General features: G+C 48.1%; 1 protein-coding gene across 7 annotated transcripts in view; it reads left to right on the plus strand.

The window, feature by feature from the left end:
* Nucleotides 1-23,012, plus strand: part of AKAP13 (A-kinase anchoring protein 13) — a 322,456-nt gene that overhangs the window by 122,322 nt on the left and 177,122 nt on the right. For all 7 annotated transcript variants that reach the window (XM_044231511.1, XM_044231512.1, XM_044231515.1 and 4 more), the window contains exons 4-5: nucleotides 8,657-8,953; nucleotides 17,069-17,252. In XM_044231511.1, coding sequence (XP_044087446.1) covers nucleotides 8,657-8,953; nucleotides 17,069-17,252 — 481 coding nt within the window. The remainder of the gene's footprint in view (nucleotides 1-8,656; nucleotides 8,954-17,068; nucleotides 17,253-23,012) is intronic.

Genomic DNA, 23,012 nt, shown 5'->3' on the forward strand with positions numbered 1-23,012 from the left:
ACACCGATGCATTTTCTGGTTAAGAATATAATGTGCTCTGAAATACCGCCTAAAGTGGATTTCCATCTCTAAAGACGAAAGGTATGGCCTTTAGTAGAGGAAAATACCTCCATTCTTTTCTCTTTGTATGAAACGAATCTGACTGCAAATCTCATCTTAACTAAACAGTGAGTTTCCTTTAGGGATAAAGCTGAGATTTTTCTTTAAAAGACTTGTGGGGGTCTGGTAAGTAATGTAAAGAAGTCTGAGTATTCTTGGAAGATAATCCTTGAGGGATATGGAGTACTGCCTTATTATGTTCATTTTTATTAGCTAAATGTGAATTTAGCCCCAGCAAACAATGATTTCAGAATGGAAATGAGACAGGATGTTCAGTGGACGCCGCACACTGTTTTTATGCAAGGATTTAGTGCAGGGTCTCTCTTTTCCCAGCATGTGTTACTTAAGAATTTACAGCACAGGTTCTTGTTGGACAGGAAAACTACAAACATACATTGACCTAAAATTTGACCCAGCTCTTATGTTTTTCTTTCTCACTCATCAGACGGAAGGTACTATATATAGTAATTTTGTCATTTAAAAAAGAAAAAACTTAATTGCTGTGATCAGAATTCCTTTCGGGCTTATTAAAAATCAGTGCTCACAGCCCAGGTCCCAGTAACTAGCTCTACAGGTAGATCACGATGTAGCTCTCACTTCTTGTGAACCTAGACCTGTCTCTAATAGCTGATGTCCAAGGTTGCCAGATTGAATTACACATTCAAAAAGAAGTTGTTGACTTTAAACTGGCCTAATCGCAGAGTGCTGGACCCCGCTCTGTGGCAAATGAATCGTTACTTTTGTGGTGGACACTTCCTAACAGTCTTCCCTATTCTAAAACACTCCTGCTATAAGGCTATCCCTAGACAGGTAGGATTATAGATTTTTAAAAAATCTTCAGTTACTGTCCCAGTGCTAGTCAGTATATATAGTTGCTATGCTGGAAAAACATGCTGGGGATTTGTTGAAGGGAAAAACCGTCTGCTGTGTACTGTCCCAGCTGCCATGCTTATGTGGACGGTGTGTACTTGGAGCTGAGGGTCTGAGCCTGGACTCGGAGCCACACACATTGTAGTGGAGGCAGTGGTCCTGCCAGAGGAGTGAAAATTGGCTCGTGGGGGGCAAAAAATCTTTCTCTCTCTCTGTAAGCAGAGACACATGTACAAATATGGGCTAAATCTGTAGCATGAAAGTTTCATTAGACGGGGGGTGAATATAGAAAAATGTCTAGGAAGACTCCTTGGGGGGTGACCGTGATTAAAATACTGAGGAACACTGCCTTACAGTAATAGACTGAAGTACGGCACACCGTGTTCTGTATTAACTAGCCCTTTTCCCACAAAAAATATACATGATGAAATTCCTATGCCTACTGTTTTTTTGTCCCATTCTGCTTAAATACTTTTACACAGAGACATTTTACATACATACAAAATTTGCACATCTGCCACCAGACCACCCAAAATGAACAGTAGGTGCTTTCTGCACCTGCACACGATCCTGAAGACTGGACATTTCCTTGAACCCTGTATCGCCACTTCTCAGGTACTTGGATGCCAGACTGAAAGACTAAAAGACGGTGTTTCCGTGTTTTCCACCGTTGACTCCTTACCACAGCCTTTCTCTTAGAACAGGAGTGGGGCCGCCTGGGTGGCATCATCAGTGGAACGTCTAGCTCTTGGTTTCAGCTCAGGTCATGATCTCGGGATCATAGGACGAAGCCCTTTGAGGCTCTGAGCTCAGCGGAGAATCTCAGCTTGAGATTCTCTCTCTGCCCCTTACCCCTTCGCCCTCCCTCTTTCCCTCCCTCCCCATGCGCTCGCGCTCTCTCTCTCTGTCTCTCTCTCTCTCATACACACACACTCTTTCTCTGTCTCTGTCTCTAATGAATAAATCTTAAAAAAAAAAAAAAAAAAAGGAAAGAAAAGACCATGTTCTGAGTGGGGCTGGGCTGGGCTGGGCTGGTCCAGCAAGCACTTTCAGCGTTCCTCTCTGGATAGTTGGTCAGACAAAGTCCCAATTGTTTCATTCTCAAAAGAGAAGGCCCGGATGGGATGTGTGCCACTTTTAGCTTAATAGGAAATGAAGTAATTCTTGGGTCATGCTCCAGCACACTTGTTTATCTGTAGCACTGTTTCGTTTCCATGGGTACGGTGCTTCATACGTTGATAAGGAGCCTGCGGAGACGCTCTCCAGCTGCAGGAGCACACGTACCTCCTGACCCGCCAGCTTACAAAAGGTTGGAATTCAGTGCTTTTAAGAGGAGCATTAGCAGTTAATTGACGTTGTTGCTTCTCAGCTAGGTGGTGGTCTTCTTCTTCTTCTTTTAAGATTTTATTTATTTATTTGACAGAGAGCGCACAAACCAGGAACAGTGGGAGGGAGGGGGAGAGGCAGGCTCCCTGCTGAGCAGAGAGCCCAGCACAGGCTCCATCCCTGGGCCCCCGGGATCAGGCAGATGCTTAATGACTGAGCCACCCAGGTGCCCCTCCACTAGGTGCTTTTTGTTGTGTTTTTATTTATTCTGGACCCCCCCCCCCCTTTTTTATCTTTTCAGTAGTGCCAAAGGCAACTTTTAGCTCCTGGGTCCTGCGGCAGAAGCTCTTTGTAGAGTATCGGGAATCTCTTTTCCTTGAGTGACCTAAACAGGAACATTTACAATTTTTTTCATTTTAGTTTAGTTTTAGAGTGGGAGAAGCGGGAAGGTCAGAGGGAGAGAGAATCTTCACAGGTTCCACGCTCAGCGCAGAGCCGGACACAGGGCTGGCTCCGTCTCACAACCCCGAGATCATGGCCTGAGCCCAGATCAAGAGTTGAACGTGTAACTGACTGAGCCACCCAGGCGCCCCTCAGCAGAACATTGTAATAGCTAAATAATGATGATGATGATAACGACCAGTCTTTGGTGCCTGTCTCAGGCCCGGTGCTTTGTGCATGGCCATCTCTGATGGTTTCTCAGTCAGGACGGCGGGTGGCATTGGGCTCCAGGGCGGAGTGGCTCGTTCAGGGTGACCTACCCTGGGCGCAGCGGATGGTGAAGACTCCAGCCGGCGTTGTCTGACTCCTCCACTTGTTGCCAGCAAACCTCAGGACCCCTCAGTCGGTCAGGGAAAGATCTCCCGCACCCCAGTAGTTACTGTGGATTTCTGATGTAGAAGAAAGAATGGGGCCTGGTGGCAGGGGTACTGAGAAGGCAGTTTAAAAGACGGAATTGACGCTTAGGCTTATTTCTTTACCGATTTCTCTGTCTTCTTCTTTAAATTCTCTGGAGCTGCTTCCTTCAGAAGAAGCTCAGTAAATTTTTCTGACCTTCCTTTTCTTTTTAAAGATTTTATTTATTTATTTGACAGAGAGAGATCACAAGCAGGCAGAGAGGCAGGCAGAGAGAGAAGAAGGGAAGCAGGCTCCCTGCTGAGCAGAGAGCCCGATGCGGGCCTCGATCCCAGGACCCTGAGATCATGACCTGAGCCGAAGGCAGCGGCTTAACCCACTGAGCCACCCAGGCGCCCCTCTGACCTTCCTTTTCTAAAAAGACTTGGGATTCTTACTTTCCTTCTTTGTTAGCAGGAGGTTGAGTGGAAGGAGAAGCACCGTGGCCCTGGCCGAAACCTGCTGCTCCTCTTTCTGCTGCAGTTTCTGTGTAAAGAGAGGTTGACTGTGGCGATGATAGCAAATCGGATGTGGTTTCTGTGTCTTTTGGTATAGATGTGGGCATCCTTAATACCCTGCCTTCTGTGTGTGATGGCCCTGGGAGAGAGTCCTGTCTCTAGGGCGAGTTTATGGCAACAGGACGTTTTATGCAGCGGGTTTTATTACTGGGTCCATATTACTTACATAGCTTTGTTTTTTAACATGTTGGGTTTCACCCCCCAAATGCTTTATCTAAAAGGTCCTAGGGATTAAAAAATAGTCTTGAGACCCAGTCGAGCATGATAGAAACCCCAGTGGAAGAGAGTAGTGCCCGCAGGCTCGGGTGCCATTTCCGGACGCCGGGGCCAGCGCTGTGGTTGAGAGCGGCGGTCGCTGTCCCGGTGGACTCTCAGTTTTTAATATTAAAGGCCGGTCCGGGACACCCACAGCCCCCCACTCCTCTTTTACTCCTCAGTTTCTTTTGAAAAAGGAGCCTATAATCATACCAAACACATTCCAGATGGATGGCACATTTTACTTGGTTGATCATAGTCTGTCCTTCAGATTGTGAGTTCCTGTCCGTAGGGAAGAACACGGGGCCGACGGTGGGGCCGACGGTCGGATCGCTGCTCCTGGGTTTCTGCTTCCTGGCCTTTCCTGACGTTCTCCCTCCTCCGATACATAGTTTCATTTTACACAGAAGTGTGTACACAGACGAGCTGACAGTAGTTCACCCAACCACCGCCACCGTCCACATCTGCCTGCTCACCGACGCAGTGGGAAGAGCCAGGCACGCACAGGCTGCCGATAAACACACGTGCGTGTGCGTGTGCATGAACCACCTTCTGTGTCTGTCCCCTCAGTCTGTCTTCACGCTTTCCTAGCTGGATGGAGTTCTTTGCAGACACTTCTACACTTGGCAGTTTTGAATAAGGTGGTGTGGCTTCACAGTGGCTTTTCTGCACTCAGTGCACCGTGTGGGGGCGTGGGGCGGAGAGAAAGAGAGACATGAAATTGAAGATCTGGAATATGGGATGAACTCTGTCTCTGTAGAAGGAGCTCTTAGAGGGTGGCGGATGGTATTTAGGTGTTTATAGGGTGATGGATGCCATTGGTGGCATTGGGACTCCCTTTCTGGCCCAAGCTTTTGGGTTTCTCACCTTTGCACAGGCTTGAGGCTTGTAATGCTGTGCTGTAATTGTCAGTTAGATTCATGAACCGTTCTTACTTTAAAGTAATTCTTCCAACTGAAATATGCCTATTGTTACACCTGTCTGTCTGATTTCATAGGCAATGAATTGAGGCCAGGTGATGTTGTTTTGAGTGATGGTATTAAAGAATTTGAAAAGACTCTTCTAATTCTGCTCTTCATGTGTAAGACGTGGAGACTGTCTAGATGCAACAGAGAGGTGTTCTCATTTACCTCGGGCCACGTAGCTGAGAAGTAAGGGAAATTGGTTTGGACCCAGGTCTCTGCTGTCCCTAAGCATCCAGGTGTAACCAAGTTAATATCTTCCCGAAACTGTCATTTCCATCCCTTGAACTTACCTTCTGCTTCCACGTTTGGGCTCTTCAAACTGTTCTCTATTGTTGGAATCTCTTGTTAACCTTCTCTCCCTGTCCACCTTCTGCCTACTGACGCCCACAGGCTTTGACCTCCGGAGAAATGCTGGGGCTCGTAGGGGCTGTGCCCTCATGCAGTGAATGAGGAAGTCGAGGCCCACAGAAGCAGAGGTGATCTGGGGTCGCACAGGGTCAGAGTTTCCAGCCAGGGTTTGAGCATGGTGTGTTTATTGCTTCCCTGTCGATTCTTCCACGGTCCCCTTGTTCCTCTTCAAGTCTTCTTGTACCCATAAATCTTTAGAGAAGGGGCAGCCTCGAGAGCAAGGAAGCGGGCTCAAGTTCTGATTCTGCCACCCAGGAGCTTCATCACTGTGGGCAAATGACTTAGTACTTCTGTGCGTTGGTTTCTGCATCTGGTGAATGGTATAATAATAGTGTCTGCCTCATAGAGTTGCTATGAGGAGTACGTGAACGGCTACTTGGAAAGCACAGCGAGTAGAGCCAGCACACCGCGCGTTATGATGTGTGTGTGTGTTAGGTAAGGTAGGTGCCGTGCATCTGCGTTCTGAGGCTGCAGAGCTGGGAGCAGGGTGCCTGCAGAAAGCTGCTTCTTAGCAGCCACCTGCTTTGTGATGTCTTCCCGCTCATACTCACCTGGGAAATGTCCTGCGTCTCTCCCACCAGTTGCACTGTGTGTTTCTTCTAGGGCCCATTCCACTCTGACTTCTTCGAAGTTCTCTGCGGATTGTTTGATTCCCCCTTACAGACTGTAAACCTCCGGAGGGCTGAAACGGAAGGCTGAGTCTCTCACGTTTGTAATCCCAGTGCCCTGGGCTTGGTGCCTGTCTAGCTGTTGGATGTTATAAAACAATTGTTTTTTTTTTTTAAACCTTTAAAAAAAAAGATTTTATATATTTGAGAGAGAGTGAGAGAGCGCATGCCCAAGCAGAGGGTGGGGAGTGCAGAGGGAGAGAGAGAGACGGGGCTCTATCCCAGGGCCCTGGGATCGTAACTTGAGCCAAAAGCAAAGTTCCAGAGCCACCCAGGTACCCCATTATAGAGCAATTTAAAAGAAATACTTTCTGCCAGAAGAATCTCCAAACCTACTACCTGAATCTGTTGACTTGTTTCTAATTGACATTGTTGTTTTATACAGTTAGGCTGGCTTCCCTTCAAAGGAAAATCAGAAGTTTTTTCCCCCTAATTTCATGTCATATGTTAAATGTATAAATTCAACACATGCATTGAGTTGAAGTATGTATGTGGGTATCCGCCCATGTGGGTACAGACACGCACCAGGCAGGGGATGCTCCCTCTCCTACAGCCTTCATAGAAAGAATTCTACTCGGAAGGCAGGACATGTACTGGTGGAGTGATGTGTTCATGTGGAAGCGGATCTCAGTGTTAGTGAACATGTTATTGTTGCTCATACGTGGTACTGGCCTGCCGTTCCGGTATTAGGCTCCTTACAGGCAGGGACAGAACTCTTGCATCATGATTCACTAGGCCACGACCTTGGGCATCAGACTTGAATTTAAATAATGGATTCTGCTTCTTATGAGATCTTTGTGACCTTACTTCTTGAAGTCCCAGTTTTGTCATCTGCAGCATGAGGACAGTACCTACCTCATCAATCTCTTGTACAGAGAAAATGCCATGTCTGGTGTCTGATAACGTGGTAGTCACTTGGTCAGTAAATACTTGTAACCACCCTAAGATTACACAACAGTGAGAGATTTCTTTTGTCACCAGGGTAAAGGGCTTAAAGAGGCCCCTGGAGAATCGTATGCAGAAAATCAATTTACTTATTATTCTCATTGTTCACACGGGAAAAACAATTACAGTTTTCTCTTTCAGAGGCAGCAGAAGGCTTCGTCTGTTCTGTTCGCATCTGAAGCCTCTCCCGGCCTTTGGCCACAGTAGGGAAAGTGAGCTCCGTGGCCCTATAGAGGGCTCCCTCGGCCTCACCCCACCGTGGACAAGCAGTCTCTGCGCGCGAGGGGCTGCAGGGAAGCGGCCCGGGCCGGGGCCTGCGGGGAATCGGCCAGAGCACCAGGTGGCATCACTCACGCAGCAGAAAGACAGGCTCCATTTTCCTTTCTGTGTTTCTCACCAGAGAGATTTTTTGGAAGAAGAATGATGATGTTAGGGGCGTACTTCTAGCCAGTTGAGATCAGTGTTGGGAAGTTGAGGGACAGCAGGGTGTTCAATGACGATATTCTGCATGTTGTACATGCTTAACTCTGTGAGGCTAAAAATCCAGCAGAGTCTGATTCTCCAGGAAGGCCTTTTCCACAGAAACAGTGTGGATGTTTCTCGAGTGGAGCTCTCTGGGGCGGCGTGTATGTGGCGGCTCATGGGGTCTGCCCCGTCTGTCAGTGAGCACTGATCTCCGGCGTGCTTGCCCTCCCTGAACCGGGCTTCTGGCCGCAACTTTGCGTCATCCCTGTGAACCAGACGATGTTGTTGCCGTCGTTACATGACAGGGAAGAACATGTATCTGACAGCAGAGTGCATTTTGTAGGCCTTGAATTGCTAATAATAATGAAATAAAATCAGGTAGTTTTGTACTTTTAAAAATATTTCATCATTTGATCAGTTGCACTGTGGTGATAATAGGGCAGTGCTGGGGAATCTGTAAAAATCGTCCTATATTAACCAGTCTGCGTGGCTTTCTTCCTGTTAGATTTCCAGATCTAGCTCAGTTCAGTCGTATCAGACTTGCTAGGCCTGACGAGATCCTTGAGCTTCCATTCTTTCCTCTGTTCGAGTTGAACAGCCATAATTCAGTATGTCCTGGGATCTGAGACTGTTCGGTGCCAGACGTTAGCTGTAGGGCATACATGTGGGGAGCAGAGTTGTTTACTGGCAGGAAGGGAACTAATTCATAGTTGCAAATAATAGTTCAGAAAAAGAGCTGAAAATAAGTGTAAAGAAGTTTGGATTGTGTCAGAGAAGAGGAAGTACTTTCTTTTAGGAAGGAGAACTTGTGTATTGTGCAAGAAGAGCAAAGAGGACCTACTAGTGTCCTCCTCCCAGCGGGAGGACTCGGAGACTGTCCTCCTCCTAGCGGGAGGACTTGGAGACTGTCCTCCTCCCAAGTGGGAGGACTCTGAGACTGTGCTCTTCCCAGCGGGAGGACTCGGAGACTGCCCTCCTCCCAGCAGAGGACTCGGAGACTGTCCTCCTCCTAAGTGGGAGGACTCAGGGACTGTGCTCTTCCCAGCAGAGGACTCGGAGACTGTCCTCCTCCTAAGTGGGAGGACTCAGGGACTGTGCTCTTCCCAGCAGAGGACTCGGAGACTGTCCTCCTCCTTAGTGGGAGGACTCAGACTGTCCTCCTCCCAGCAAGAGGACTCGGGAGACTGTTCTTCCGGCAGGAGGACTCAAACACTGTTTTCTTTGCTCTCTGTGTCTTGTTTAGGCCATGACTGCTGTGAGACCGTGAAGGTGCTGCTCTGTGCTTCCAAGGAGGGCCTTCCCGTGTTTGTGGTGGCCGAAGAAGACTTCCAGTTCATCCAGGATGAGGCGTACGATGCAGCCCAGTTCCTCGCGACCAGTGCTGGGAATCAGCAGGCCCTGAACTTCACTCGTTTTCTTGACCGATCAGGACCCCCATCTGGGGATGTGAATTCCCTTGACGAGAAGGTCGCCCTGGCATTCAGACACCTGAAGCTGCCGGCGGAGTGGAACGTGTTGGGGACGGATCAGACTTTGCAGGGTAAGCACTTAATGACCCGCAGAGAGACTGAATTTAGAATACTTTGATTTCTCAGTGGGCCTCCTTCTGTACGATCATTGTCCTCAAGCCTTTCACAGTAGCTGGGTAGATCTCGCGGTTACTGGAGTAGAGTGGCCTTGGTGCCTTCTCTTCTCGGAGCTGTTAAACCTGTTCTTGCAGTGAAGTGCCCCAAGCAGGAGCTTGGTGTGGCTGTGTGCGGCCGCGGTTTGCAGCAGAGGGCGGCGCCCACGGCCCTGGCTGCGGGTCTGCAGTTCTCGCGTGTCCTCCCAAGCACAGGAAGTGTGGCTTCGTGAGGACAGTAGCAGAGTAATTTTTGTCATCCTTTTGGTATTTCATTATCAAAGAGCTTTCATTATTGTATTCTGAAGTGTTTGAGAGACTCCATGGAATTAGAGGAACGAAAAGATGGGGGGTGGAGGTGGGAGGGGGGCACCGCGCTGCCTGGCTTCTGCGAAACCCCACACTCCTTTAACCAGAGCAGTTTCACTCTTCACTTATTTTATCTACCGGCTCCATGTGAGAGTTCACGGAAGGAAGGGTTCCACTTAGAAAAAGGCACTGGCATAGTAACCGTATGTTCCTCTTAGGGGTTTTCCTACATCATCATTTGTGTAGCAGATGCGTATCTACTAGATGTCATGGTTTTATGACTGTATTTAAATGAAAGAGTATATGCTTGGGGTCTAATAAGTAACACCCTCTTTGCCTCCTGAGTTCAAGTCGAAGGGAAAGGTTTAGGAGCTATGCAGATGGAGGTCAGAAGGTTTGCTTTGCTACTGATGACAGCTTGTTGGGCTGCTGATGCTTCATCTGCCGGAAGGGTTAGCTGCCCTTCCTGCTTTATCTCTGAAAGAGCTGGACAGTCACGACGCTGCCCTTCGGTGGCCACCCAGCTCTGATCATCGTACTCCGTAGGGAGAGCAGGCCAGAAGTCACCCTCTCTGCCCGAGAGCAGATCCTGAGCAGGAACACCCAGAGGGGACTGGGTCAGGGGCATGCTCCACGGCTGCTCTCACAGACTTCCTCCCATGGAAGAAGGCTACAGAGGTACTTGCCAGCTTTGGTCCTCTGAAATGCTGTGGCCAGGGGTGGCAGTGGTGTCCCTCAGCATCAGGGACTGGCTGCAGTAAGCTGCCTGCCTCAGTGAAATAAAAAGGGAAACGCGGACTCTAAGGTCCCATCAAGGAAGGACGCATTTATCCTTTTCTCTACCTAATTAATATAGACCAAGGAGCCCCTCCACTGCTAAGATCTAAAGATCAAAGTATTTGCCACCACTGAGAAGAAGAGTACTTTTTCAGAAACCTCCCGATGAGGCTTTATGCCGCAAGCCCCTCCTGTTCTGTATCGCTATGGCCACGGGAACTCTGGTTGCTGTGTACACGTCCATGTCAAGATGGGGTCACCTTCGTCATTTACGGGGCTTATGGTGCTTTCATGGTTTTGTTTTTGTCTTGAAAGAAGGCACAGGAGTGGGATCATTTGTTCATGTTACCACGATTAAAAAGAGCTGTTAGAAAGAGCACAGGTCTGAAACTTCAGGCCTGTCACTTCCCCTCTCTGGGCCTTAGCCTCCCTGCCTTTCATAGGGAACTGGCCAGCTTTGCCAAGCTTTCTGCGGACTTGCCACGTGCTTCTTCGGTTTCTGTTGCACAAAATTGCTCAAGCGGTACTAGCAAAAGCTGAATCAAGTTTGAATGGTTAGGGAAGTTAGGGAAGTGTGTTAAAGACCACAGTGAGGTACTGTTACCCACCTGTTAGAATCGGTAAAATAAAAAACACCAGGGGCTAGCAAGGCCGCAGAACAGTGCCTGCTACAATGCTAGTGGGAGTGCAGAATGATACAGGCGCGCGAACACAGTTCGGCAGTTTCTTCCAAGGTTAAGTGTACATTTACTATGTGACCCGGCAGTTCCACATTTGGCTGTTTATTCTAGAGAAATGAAAACTTCTATTTACTCGGAAAATCTTTGTACAGATATGCATACACCAGCGTTATTTATAATCATTCAAAACTGCAGACAACCCAGATCTTGGTCATTGGGTGAATATGTAAGCCAGTAATGATACGTCCATACGGGGGGCACCACTCATTATGAGAAAGGGGGATATAACATTGAAAAGTAATAAAGGGGACAAATTGTTGGCGGTTGCTGCTGTTGCAGCAGCCTGGATGCATTTTGCTGGGTAAAGTCCATTTCCAAAGGTTACGTAGTGTGTGATTCTACTTGTGTGGTAGTCTAAAAAGGGCAAAATTATGGGAACAGAAAACAGATGAGTAGTTTGCACGGACTAGGAGTGGGGCTGAGGTCTGACTGCAGGGGGCTGCCACGAGGGAGCTTTTTGGATGTTGGAACAGCTTTATGTCTTGGTGATGGTGGTCAGAACAATCTGTGCTTATGTTCAGACTCACAGGACTGTATGCCCCCTATGCCCCTACAAGCCAGTTTCATTGTACATAAGTTACAAATAATTAAAAGAACAACAAAAAACTGGACAAGTTAGGTGTATGTACATTGGAAGGTGAAACGCACGCATGGAACTTGATAGACCTACCTTGAAGTCAGCACCTGGGGTCAGGAGCCTGATTGATGTAAGTGCCAGATCCGCATTCTGCGGCGGAGTTGTTCCCTCCCTGGTGGGCTAGATCCTGCACCACCAGGTGCCTGAAAGGCAGTGCGGCACCGGTCACGAGGTGCATGCTGCTGAGGGACGAATGTAAAGAAACATCTGCTCACATCAGTGAGTTGTCAAGATTGTTAAAAGAAGCAGGGACGAGGGGCGCCTGGGCAGCTCAGTAGGTCAAGCCTCTGCCTTCTGCTCAGGTCATGATCTCAGGGTCCTGGGATCAAGCCCTGCATCGGGCTCTCTGCTCAGCAAGGAACCTGCTCCCTCCCCGCCCCCCCCCACTCTGCCTGCCTCTCTGTCTGCTTGTGATCTCTGTCTGTCAAATAAGTAAATAAAGTCTTAAAAAAAAAAAAAAAGGAAGCAGGCATGAAGCAGGCTTGTCGCCTGGGGTAAAGAGGCAGGTACACAGGGCGCCCTGTTACATAACGGGACTCCTTGCTGTTGAAGGTTAGGATGTTGACAGTTGTTCCAGCCTGATATTTGCACAAAGGGGTCATACGAGATTTGCGGTTAACCCTCCCACTCTGTGTTTAGATGCAGTGCTTTTTAACTGTTTCCAGGTCAGTGACTCCTTTGAAAATAGCTTAGATCTCTCCTCAGAATGAAGTGCATCCAGCTGCCTACCCGGAGAACACGGACATGTTATGTAGGGCTTCCTGGTCTCCCCGCGCAGCAGGCGTGAACATGACGCTGAGAACTCTTGGTTTCGAGGTGATACTGTCCTGTGGGCAGGGGGCTCCACTGGTCTATAGCCTGGCTTCGTTGCAAGAGTTTGTGCAAAGTCTTCACCTCTGGTTCCGTTTCTTTATCTGTCAAGCGGAGGAAGACCTCCTGGGAGAGTGTGAGCTGGTGGATAAGCGTTTTGTTTTGAATATACCTTGACCACCGTCCACTAACCTGTTAGAGACAGAACATCGATGAGCTCTATAAGGGACTTAGGCTGTCCTGTAGAAGGCTGCCACAGGACAGCACAGGAAAAACAGTTCCTTGAGGCAGAACGAGGCTGTTTTGCTTTTGCTTTTTACTGAAGTTACTCTTCACTTTAAACCACGAGCGGGAGGGAGGGAGTTTGTCCGTCTAGTCCTTCCATCCGCAGTTACATAAAGGAGCTTCTCTGCTGTCCTTTTGGCCTTAGTTCTGCTCTAAACATTAGCAGTAAGGTTGCATCTGGGTGGAGGGTGAATGACGGGGCAGGGAGATCTTCCCTGTGAGCGACCAAGTCTCACTTCTTGGCCCTGCTGCTCAGTCCCTCCGTGGCTCGCGAAGGTCGAAGTTTGAAGGTTGGGTGAATGGAGAGGATTTTCACCTGAAAGACCCTGTAGGGTAGCAGGGGCCGGCCGGCTGCAGACTAGCTCTGAAGAAAGGGTGGAGGAGAAAGTCCTGGGGGAGATCTTCGTTCTCAATCACGGTATTATAGGACTGAATGAAAAGATCTTATCATCTTTTGGGGTGGGAATCCTCCCCACAAGGAGAAATTTGGGTGGAGAGAAGGATTAGACAGGTTTAAAAAAGACTGCACCCAAACCAGCCAGGGCGGTCTCAGTTCTGTGTATCTGACGTTGGTTACTAGAACCTCAACCTAATCGTTTGGTGTTTTAATTCCCACACCCCTTCCGTGGGACTTTTTCCTTAGCTACACTCTCTAATATTTGTATCCTTTTTCAGCTATCATTGTTGCTAAAAAATAAAATAATAAAATATAAAAAGACCACTGGGGATTTTTTCTTGGCAGAGGGTTAATATCTGCTGATTTCCAGGACAAGCACTTCCTGGTCATGGCAGGACTTCAGCTCCAAAAGGTTTTGTTGCCTCTCAAACCTTGATTGTGTGGCAGGGCTACAGGTGTCCTTTTCGACAAGCCCATCGCTCACACCGGCCCACCGTTTTCCTTCCCCGTGGCGTGCGAGAATTCCTGCCTCGTGCGGGGATGCAGTTTTATCCAAGAGGCAGTTCAGAACAGCAGGGAGAATGGTGATTTTGGAGTCACGTAGGTATGAATTCAGAGAGTACTGTGAGCAGGGCATTTAGGTGGATTGATGGGGAAGGAAATGTAGTCTTTGATTGCTATACTGTTCACAGAATTTAGAACATTTTGCCTCATCAGAAAATCTGACTTTGAGAAAGTATGCCGCAGCCTACTTACCATGAATGTCTGCTAGGCACGTCAGCTTTCTCTGCAGGTCGGAGGGAATGGGTGTGGGAATGAGGTTGCTCAAGTGGATAGCAAGTGAGATGTAAGGCATTTTCTGCTACCTTCTCTGTGAGTGGAAGCCGGGCCTCCATAGAGATTTTTCCAGTTGAGCATGGTTAAATGGGAAAGCCCACGAACCAACCTATGGCCTCTGAAATAAATTACAGCCTAAAGGAAACGGAGAAGTATCAAGAGTATTCAGATGGGAGACTCCCAGGTATAATTTTCTTGAAGAAACCAAAGAAAAATTTAGAAGAGAGTTCCTATTTGTCCTTTAAAAGCTCAAAGAAGTCAGATCTATTATGAAATTAGAAAAGGAAGCAACCAGAACAGTAAGTTTAGGGAGTATCTACTAAATATGCCAGAAGCCCCTCAGTCAGGGTTCAATCAGAGCATCAGAACGAGCAGGAGAAATGTGCATTAAGACTTCTTGCATGGCATGGCTTACGCGATTGTGGGGGCTGGTCAAGGAGGTCCAAGATTCGCAGGGCAGGAGTAGAGGAGAAGACCACGGGCAAGCTCAGACCCACTGAAATGAGCCCAAACTGTCATCCTCAGTGAGTCAGGATGGGGAGCTCTGGAGCAGGCTGGAGTTCCGAGAGCACAGGCTCAGGCCAGCCTCCAGGGGAAGCCTCAGCCCTGCTTTTAAAGCCTTCCACCTGATTTAGTTAGACCTACCCAGATTATCTGGATAATCTTCCTTATTAAATCAACTGATTAGGGGCTTTAATTACATCTGCAGAGAAGTCATCACAGTGAGGGCAAAGATGGAAAGGGAGTTGCTTGAAATGATGCAGGGACATCCAGAATCCCATAACGTAATTAAATTCAAACTGGGGACAAAGGACTCCGTTGACATCACAGGAAATGTAGTTAGTGATCTGAAGGACAAAGTTGAGTAACTCACAGAATACAGAGGGAAAAGACAAAGGATCATGAGAGGAAGAAATACGGAAGATAGAGACCAGAGAACAGAAATTGGTCCTAAATTGTGGGCGTGCTGGAGTTTAAACGGAGACAAAAGAAATAAAAGCAGTAATGAAGGATAAGTTGGATAAACATTTTTATTTATTGGAGGAAAACATGAAAAGGTTCTTTGTAAACCACATGAGCTCGCTTGCCTGATTGCTTTTTACAGAAAGAGGGTGGAGTTAATGGAGAGGGTATGGTCTCTAGAGTTCACAGAAGAATTTTCAAATCTTGATGATTCTTGCTGTGGGTAAGTTATTAAGCTGTCTTTGCCTCAGCCTGAGGATGGTGAGACCTCATGGGGTTACTGTGAGTGGGAAAAGCGTTAATACAAAATACATAGCCCAGAGCAGACATCTAGCGGGTCCTGACCACGCATCACACTTCTGGTCGTCTGTTAATTGCATAAAGGGGTCAACCTGCAAGTGCATGTGGCACCTTCTGCTCAGGACCTTAGAATCAGATCTGGGGAGGACGCAGGTGCTGGAACCAAGGTGCCAGCTTGAGCAGGTGCATGGCTTTGTTTTTGGAACTTGTAAATACGGAGCTGACTCAGCAAATCAGGGGTAGGAAGTGGTGAGGCTGTAAAGAAAACTGCTGTGAGGGGGTGTGGAGGTGTCACGGAGTGAGGCAGGAATTGACCAGTCTCTAAAAAGTCACATAGTTCCTGCTCGGAGCCTTATTAGCTTTTTGGTTTTGATAAGGACGTCAGAGTGCTTGTGAACTGTAAGGCACAAGTCAGGTGGTGATATTTGATCTTCTGTGAAGGTTCTTTCTGTCCTTTTGTCCGGCCCTGCCACCTGCTCTGAGGTCTTGATTGTTACGGTTTGTACCTGCCCATGCAGGGTTTCTTCTGGGGTGTTGATCTCTTTCCAGCCACGTGTCTCAGCTGAACACCCTGTGAATTCTTGAATTAGTGTGCATAGTTCTGTAGGAAAAATGTAAAATACGAAAGATCAGTTTTGCATCTAAAAATTTACCTTGGTAATGGGGAGACTAGACTGAAAGACACGGGACACTGGAAAGCCGTTCGCTGTAAAATCGCTGGTTCAAAGCTGGATTCGTTTTTCACTGCTGGTCACATGAGCAGCACGGACTTGAGTGTAAGGAGGAAGCAGTGGGGTCCAGGAAGTCTGGGAATGCCCAGGAAAGAAGTTGAGACCCGTGGTAGCCACAGAGAAGGAGAGGAGGCAGGCACCGCTCCTGGGCGCCATTCCCATTGCAGTGTCTGAGTGGCGCCCCCTGGAGGTGAGTCCCGCCCAGTCTGTGGGGCCTGGTACGGCAGCCCTGCTGTGGCTTCATCCCAGGTTGGGCACAGGGGATGGCCTGAGGAAGAGAGGTTGTTGGTGAACCTGGAACGGAATCTGGTCTGAGAGGAGAGAGCGGGGAAAGGGAGGGAAGCCTGGCTTTGAGTGCGGATCTTGTAGCCCGTCTTTATCCTCGCACTCCGCCTGCCCCCGTCCTGCGTGTGAGGTGAAGGTGCCCCACCGAGGGATGCAGAAATGAAGCTCCGAGAGGTAAGAATGGTTCGGGCCCAGTCTCAGGTGGTAAATGGCCACTTCCGAACCCGGATTTGTCTGCCTCCCGAGCCCTTCCTCATTTGACCACTTTCAGCGTGACTCGCTGTACCAAAGAGGGCCTTCCCCGTGAGTGAAATAAGCCCAAGTGCACGTTTTTCTTACTGAACTTACTAGTATATTATCTTAAAATTAGGCTTATTATGCCTGGAGATGCATTTCTTTCTTTCATTAAACAAAACAAAACAAAAAGCTGGCTGTGCTGGTAATTTGATTTGCCCTTAATGTGGGGAATAGAAGGACCTGTGTGTACTTAACAAGCAGAACCTGTTCTTAGTGTTTACCTAGCCAGCTCCTGTCTGGGTGTTATTTTTTCTTTAATTATACCTTCTACGATACACCCATCTAAGCCCCAACAGCTATTCCCCATGTGTCCCCACATTGTGAGGCTGCATCCCCCCACCCCACCTTCTTGTTTAAGGAAAAGAACGCGTGTATGAATTCACTCTTACAAATCCGCCCATATAGATGGATTGCACAAATGTGGTAAATCAGGATATAGAAAGGCCATGGTTCTCTTCGGAGACTTTGCTTCCCAAACTCTGTTCAGCTTTGTTCCATCTTTACGCAAGAGCTGGTCGCAGCCCGCCACCGGCAAGCCTGTTTATGTTGTGGTTTGACTCTAGGATCTTAGGTACTTGGAGTCGGCGGTGCTCACGTAACTTGTTTTTCTGTTGGTTTGCTTGTCGTTTTCTCGTTCTCCGTACTGACTTTCTCTCCCACCTACAGATGGCGGTCCCCGGGAGACGCTGATGCACTTTGCCGTGCGGCTGGGGCTGCTGAGGTTGACGTGGTTCCTGCTGCAGAAGCCAGGTGGCCGCGGGGCTCTCCGCGTGCACAACCAGGAAGGAGCGACACCCGTGAGCCTGGCCTTGGAGCGGGGTTATCACAAGCTGCACCGGCTTCTGACCGAGTAAGTGCTCCTTCTCGCGCTTTCCTTCCCCTCAGGCCTGGCCCCACCCCCCCACCCCCTGCTTCACAGCAGCGCCGCCCACTTGGCATCTCCAAGTGAGTTTGCAGGGAACTAAAACCTCAGCTCTGTGCCTTGCCTTCTGCCGGAGGCTGGTAAGCTCGCTCCTGCTAACCGCTTCATTTGTGAGACGCAAACGTAAGTCCTGTTGCCAGCTTCTCTCCCGGCCTCCCTGCTTCTCGCCTCTTGATATTTCACTGAACCCTAAGACGAGGTCTCGTCTGTGGGGGCAGCATTCCCCGACCACGTATGTAGCTTATTCCGACTTGGTACCAGAGAAGATTTTTCTCTGCCATATATTTTCTCAGTTATGTCCTCAAGACTTAAGTTAATTAGAAACAAATATCTGAATGTAATCATTGCCTGCAGAAAATATGCTGAACCACTGGGTTTGGGTCTGATCGTAATTTCCATGAATAAAATCAAGAGCCGTGGTCTCTTCATGAGTAGCAGGAGAAGGCCACCGAGTTGTCCTGGAGACGGGCGGTGGGGAGTCCTGCGCGTCTGCACTCCTCGGCTGGACGCTCTGACTCTTCAGAGAGTCTTTCGAAGGAACGTTGTCAGTCAGAACATCGGAGGAGGCCTTTTCTCTTGTAGAAGTAGAGAAAGAAGCCCATTACAACAGCCGACTGTTTCCCCTGGAATATTTATAAAAGGCAGAAACTTCAGCTGTAGTTTCTCTTGTTTAATACATAGTTTTTATTATTTTACGGTCACCACATCTTTTCAGCCACATAGTCTGACCGAGAATAAACCCTCTGGGATTCACGTTCTTCACTAATCGAGGGACCCTCATAAGTTAAGTGGATATTCCCAAATTCCCAGTCTTTTGCTCCTGTTAGACTTAATTTAGTTGCTTTTTATTTTTTGTCATTTGTAGCTGTATGGGGGGAGTGTGGGGGTCTGGATGGGGCAAGAAGAGATTTCATTTCAGCATGTAAGGCTGCCTCCTCTTACTTACACAGGTCGGTTTTTTGGTCTGTCTGTTGTTTCCTTCACCTGCCCAGCCGATCACTTTTCTAGTCAAGTCAGACAAAAGGTTCTGTTCAGAGGCTCTCTGAGGGGTGCATGGGATCCCTGACGGTAGGAGGGGCGCTCTGCGTCTCAGATGAGCTCCGGATACTTGAGCTCTGCTGCGACCGTATTCCAGGAGCGATCGGTTCCATTCCTTCGTACTTCCCATCTGGCCGGTGATTCGATTCCTTCTGCTCTTCGCCTCGGGGCTTTCTCACAAGAAGCCTGTTCCAGAAGTTGAAACAGTTAACTCTGCATGGAACCGTGCTGCCCTTCGACAGCATTTCCTCTAAGTGTAACCTTGTAGCTCCGGGTCTTTGCTGGGAAGCAGAGTTGGTTAAGGATTGCCATCCAAATGGGGAAATAGAGTGATTACAACAGCTTTATTATATGCTTGGTGAGGATGTCACAAGACTGCGGCGCAGCTTTAAGGAAACCAGAGTGTTTGTTCTTGGAGAAGATTTTTTGGCTTGCTTTATAGTAGGAGCTCTGTTGCATATGCGAAAGCCACTCACCTCCTTTTGAAGGGAAAGCCAACTTGAGAAATCTTCAAATGGGGACCACAGTAGGACGTTGAAATCAGCAAATTAAAAAAATGGGAAGGAGGTGATTTTACTCCATCACTCAATTTTACCATGATGTTAATAGACTTTGCTAGAATTTCAACTGTAGGTCAGGAGAGATCATCATTAACGGATAAGGAGGAGAGTGAGATCCAGAGAAGCTGGGACAGGATCAGGGTGACAAGGTGGCCCAGCCAGAACCAGAAGCCAGATCACCTAAGAAGCTGTTCAGAGCTCCTTCCGCTCCTAGGATTCTGAACAAGGGGCACCAAGAATGGACTGCATGGGCTCCGTGGCCTTTACGGTCCCAGGCAGAAGTTTACACACGTGTTTCTGAGCGAGGAGTTTGTCTTGTGAAACTCACAGGATGGTTTATGAAAAGCTAAGAGTTGTTCCGCGTGTGACGCCATCTAATGATTCACTAAGATCTTTAGACTCGAGTGTCCTACCTCTTCCCTTGTTTAAATTAAATTTCTCCATCGAGGCCCATTTCATTTTATTCTGTCTTTTCAGTTAATATGAAATTGAGGTAGGGTTACATACATTTTTGCCCTTAGAAAATAACTATTTGCATGCCAGTCTTCATTGAAAATTCAAGTTTATTTCAGTCCTTTTATATGTCTCCCAAAGTAAATTTGTTGTTTTCATAACTTGCTGCTTACCGTGGTTTTTTTGTTGTTTTTTTAGGTTTTTTTATTTTTTTATTTTTAGAGGCAAGGGAAGAAGACAGTGCTGATTAGGGTCCAAGTTTTGTTTGTGTTTATGTGTCTGAGGTGTGTTAGATAATTCATTTTGATAAATGGAGTCACTTTTGTGTGAAAATCAATTCTGCTGTCCTTGGAAGTGAAAGATAATCTAAATATGACCCGCGTCTTTTGAGAACTCTTGAATTGATACTAAATCCTAGCAGATAGCTGTAATTGTTAGGATGTTTTTGATAGCTTCCCTTTTCTGTAATCTGTTATTATTAACTTGCACTGAGTTCAGTGACAGGAAAGGAGAATTTTTTTTGACTCACTGCTCATATTTTGATCTTGCATTATCAATATGGTTGTATTTATGATCGGAAAATTCACCTTAGACAAAATGTCCCAGTCTTGCCTGAGAAGAAATCTTACCCAGAACACTTAGGCCTCCCCTTGCTTTTAAGTAGATGCACAGTTGTCTCCCCCATTTTGAAAAGAAGTCAAACATCCCCTGCCTGAGGTCCCCTAATTAGTGATGGGTAGAAGAGGGAGGGAACCCAAGTCTTGAGGCTCTTGGTTGGGCTAAGGCTAGGAGGTGACATTAGATGGGTGTTGCGTTGGAGTCTCCAGAAGGACATTGTGAGAGCCAGGTGCTCTGAGACATCCCACACACATCACACAAGCAGGTTGGGGACCTGGATCTCTCCTTTGGGCGAGGGAAAGAGCTGAGACCAAGAGGCAGTTCCAGGTAGTGGCTGACGGCTACGTATGCAGACTTTGGAGTCAAACCAGAGTTTGTGGTTTGACTCGGCCATTTGTAGCCACGTTACTGTGGACACTTCACAGGGCTCGACCCTCTCAGCCTCAGTTTCTCTATCTGCTTAAAAAGAAACAAGGACAAAAATCTCTGTCCCCTGGAATTATAACCAAGTGCCTGACGTGTGTGCTGCGGAGAACGGAGGGTTGTTTGTCACACAGGTGATGGTCATTGCTTAGAGCAGGTACAGGGCAACAGGTACTGTAGCTCGAAGAGCGGGTCTGCTTCGGGACGGAGAGCTTAGCTAAAATCGACGCTTCCCCACTTAGTAGCCTGTGTGACGTGGAAGAAAGTGGGAAGTCACCTGCCTGCCTGAGTTTCTCATCCCTTGGACACTGCCCGGTTGGCCCGTGTCAGCATGCCGCGTTGGACCCGAGTGAGCTGACTGCGGCTGCCCTGTCAGACTCGCAGGTGCTCTGTGGAGAAGTTTCTCATGTAGTTGCGTCATCAGTAAGGTGGTAGTTCACCGACCAGTGAAACTCAAATTCCAGTTGAGGGTCTCCCTAGAGTATCTTTTCTGTGATATTTATCGTTGGTCTCTGTGAATTGAAGTTGTAGAGAGAGGGGCAGAATTTGTGCTGAGGTGGTCGAGTCTTGAACCCAGGAGCTGCCCCTATGATGCTGTGCTCCCGGGGATCCCCTTCGCTCCTGAAGCCTCAGCCCTGTTTGTAACATGGGAGAAACGAGAGAGCCATCTCCAGTGTGAGTTGCTTCGAGAAATAAATGAAGGAACGTACACAGAGTGCCAACACAGCTACCGATATCAGTGGTGTCCATTACTGCCCTTTCCTGGATTTCCCATTACTTCTAGAGCCAGAACGATTTTTCATACCTTAAAGAAATTTTGTCAAAATCTTGAAAGGATTTCCAGGCAGCGTGTGGTTGTCCCTGCTTTAGATAAAGAATTTGAACTCTTGCCCGTGGGTAATAGATAGCACTTCTAAAACCATCAGTTTGGTTCTCTGTCCATGCGGTGATGGGACGCCTCTGGGTGGTGGAGCGGGGAGCTCCAGAGGCGCGAGGGGGGTTGCGGTCCGGCCATCGTGCGGGAGGAGCAGGCCTGTAGCGCATGTCGGCTCTGCAGTGCTGGCGTGGAAGTGCCGAAATACCGCCTTTGCCCAGAGAGCACGTTTCCGTGGCCGTCCTCGGGTCATTTTCTTAGCAGTTCAGTAAATCTCTGTATCTCATGAGGGCCTGCCGCGCACTGGACATCACGGTCAGAAATAGTACGGCTAATATTTTACTTCGGTCTTGGGACAGCCTTTCTGAAATCGGCCTTATTTTTGTACTTATTTATGTTGTGTGAGCGAAGTGTGAAGGTCAGAGAGCTAAGGCAGCTAGCCCGAGGCTTTATAGAACGTGATAGGGCTCCTGTCACACACACATTCGTGGAATTCTGTTCCCCGCAATCTTCCCTGTACAAAACCTTGACCGGAGGAGAGACTCAGGAAGAGGCCACCGGGACACAGGATGATGAACGCTCCGTTTGAAAAGGGTGAACAGCTTTCTCTTTGGTCCTAGCCTCTGCTTTTCCTTCATGTTACCCGGCGGGTGGTTTTAAACATAGTGTTGTTTACACTCGAGCTGTCTTTTTACGTTGGTTCTCTTGGCAGCCTAAGGAGGAGAGAGGTCAGGTGTTGTTACCCCTATTTTATAACTGAGGAAGTGGAGGTCAAGTGAGTGGCTAGAAGTACAAGGCTACAGCGCAACAGAACCAGGCTCAAGGGCAAGGTCCAAGGACTGTCCAGGTACAGAGGACACGTGTGTGCACACGCAGAGCACAGACGCAGCCTGGCAGACACGAGGCACTAGGTGGGGGTTGTTCTTATCTGGTATGGCAGATCGGCTCCTCTCAAAGCGATTCTATTCTCAAGTCCTTCTTTTAACACTTTTACACTTGCAGCCTGGGGTCAGGGTCAGAGGGTACAGTGACTACTCCTGTGTACTGATTGCACAATGGAGCGGAGCGCTGTTAAGCAAGACCTTCTGTGGACACAGCGACTGCCTCTTCAGGCTGCTCTCGGCGTCCTCTTGACAAGTGGGTCCTCAGGAGCCCATCGAGCACAAAGCACATTTGCAGCCTTTGCTTTTGCTTAAGAGGAGAAAGAATGAAGCAAATTACAAACTTAACTTTCGGGAGGGCTGCTTTACTCTACTTTCAAAAGAGTAGCCAGAGACGGGGATTTTTTTTTTTTTTTTAACTTTACATTTCTCTGGCCCAAGTCCCATCTGTCTGTCCATCTTTACGTCTGTCCGTTCACCCATCCCTCTTTCTCACGGTGTGATCTGGGTCTCTGTTCTGGTGAAGATAAGGTTGTGGAACTGAGTGGAAATTGGAAGTGGGCGTGGGCATACACATTTTCTGGGTACCTGCTACTTTGGTGCTTCAGTGTGTTCTCATTTAGAACCTTCCAGCAGATCCTCTGAGGTGTAAATATAGTCCGTATTCCTCTAGAAATGGGAAAGTTTCTAGAGGCTTAGATAGCCAGCCCAAGGCCATCTGGAGAGTGAATTGCTGTTCTTCACCAGCCTGTCCTTAGGATGTTTTTAAACTTCTTGATAGGATTTTGTGAGGAAGCATGTTTGATAACATTATCAGTCTTCTAAACAAGGTCATTTAATT

This window comes from Neovison vison, chromosome 13 (assembly GCF_020171115.1).
Source record: "Neovison vison isolate M4711 chromosome 13, ASM_NN_V1, whole genome shotgun sequence".
Classification (NCBI taxonomy): domain Eukaryota; kingdom Metazoa; phylum Chordata; class Mammalia; order Carnivora; family Mustelidae; genus Neogale; species Neogale vison.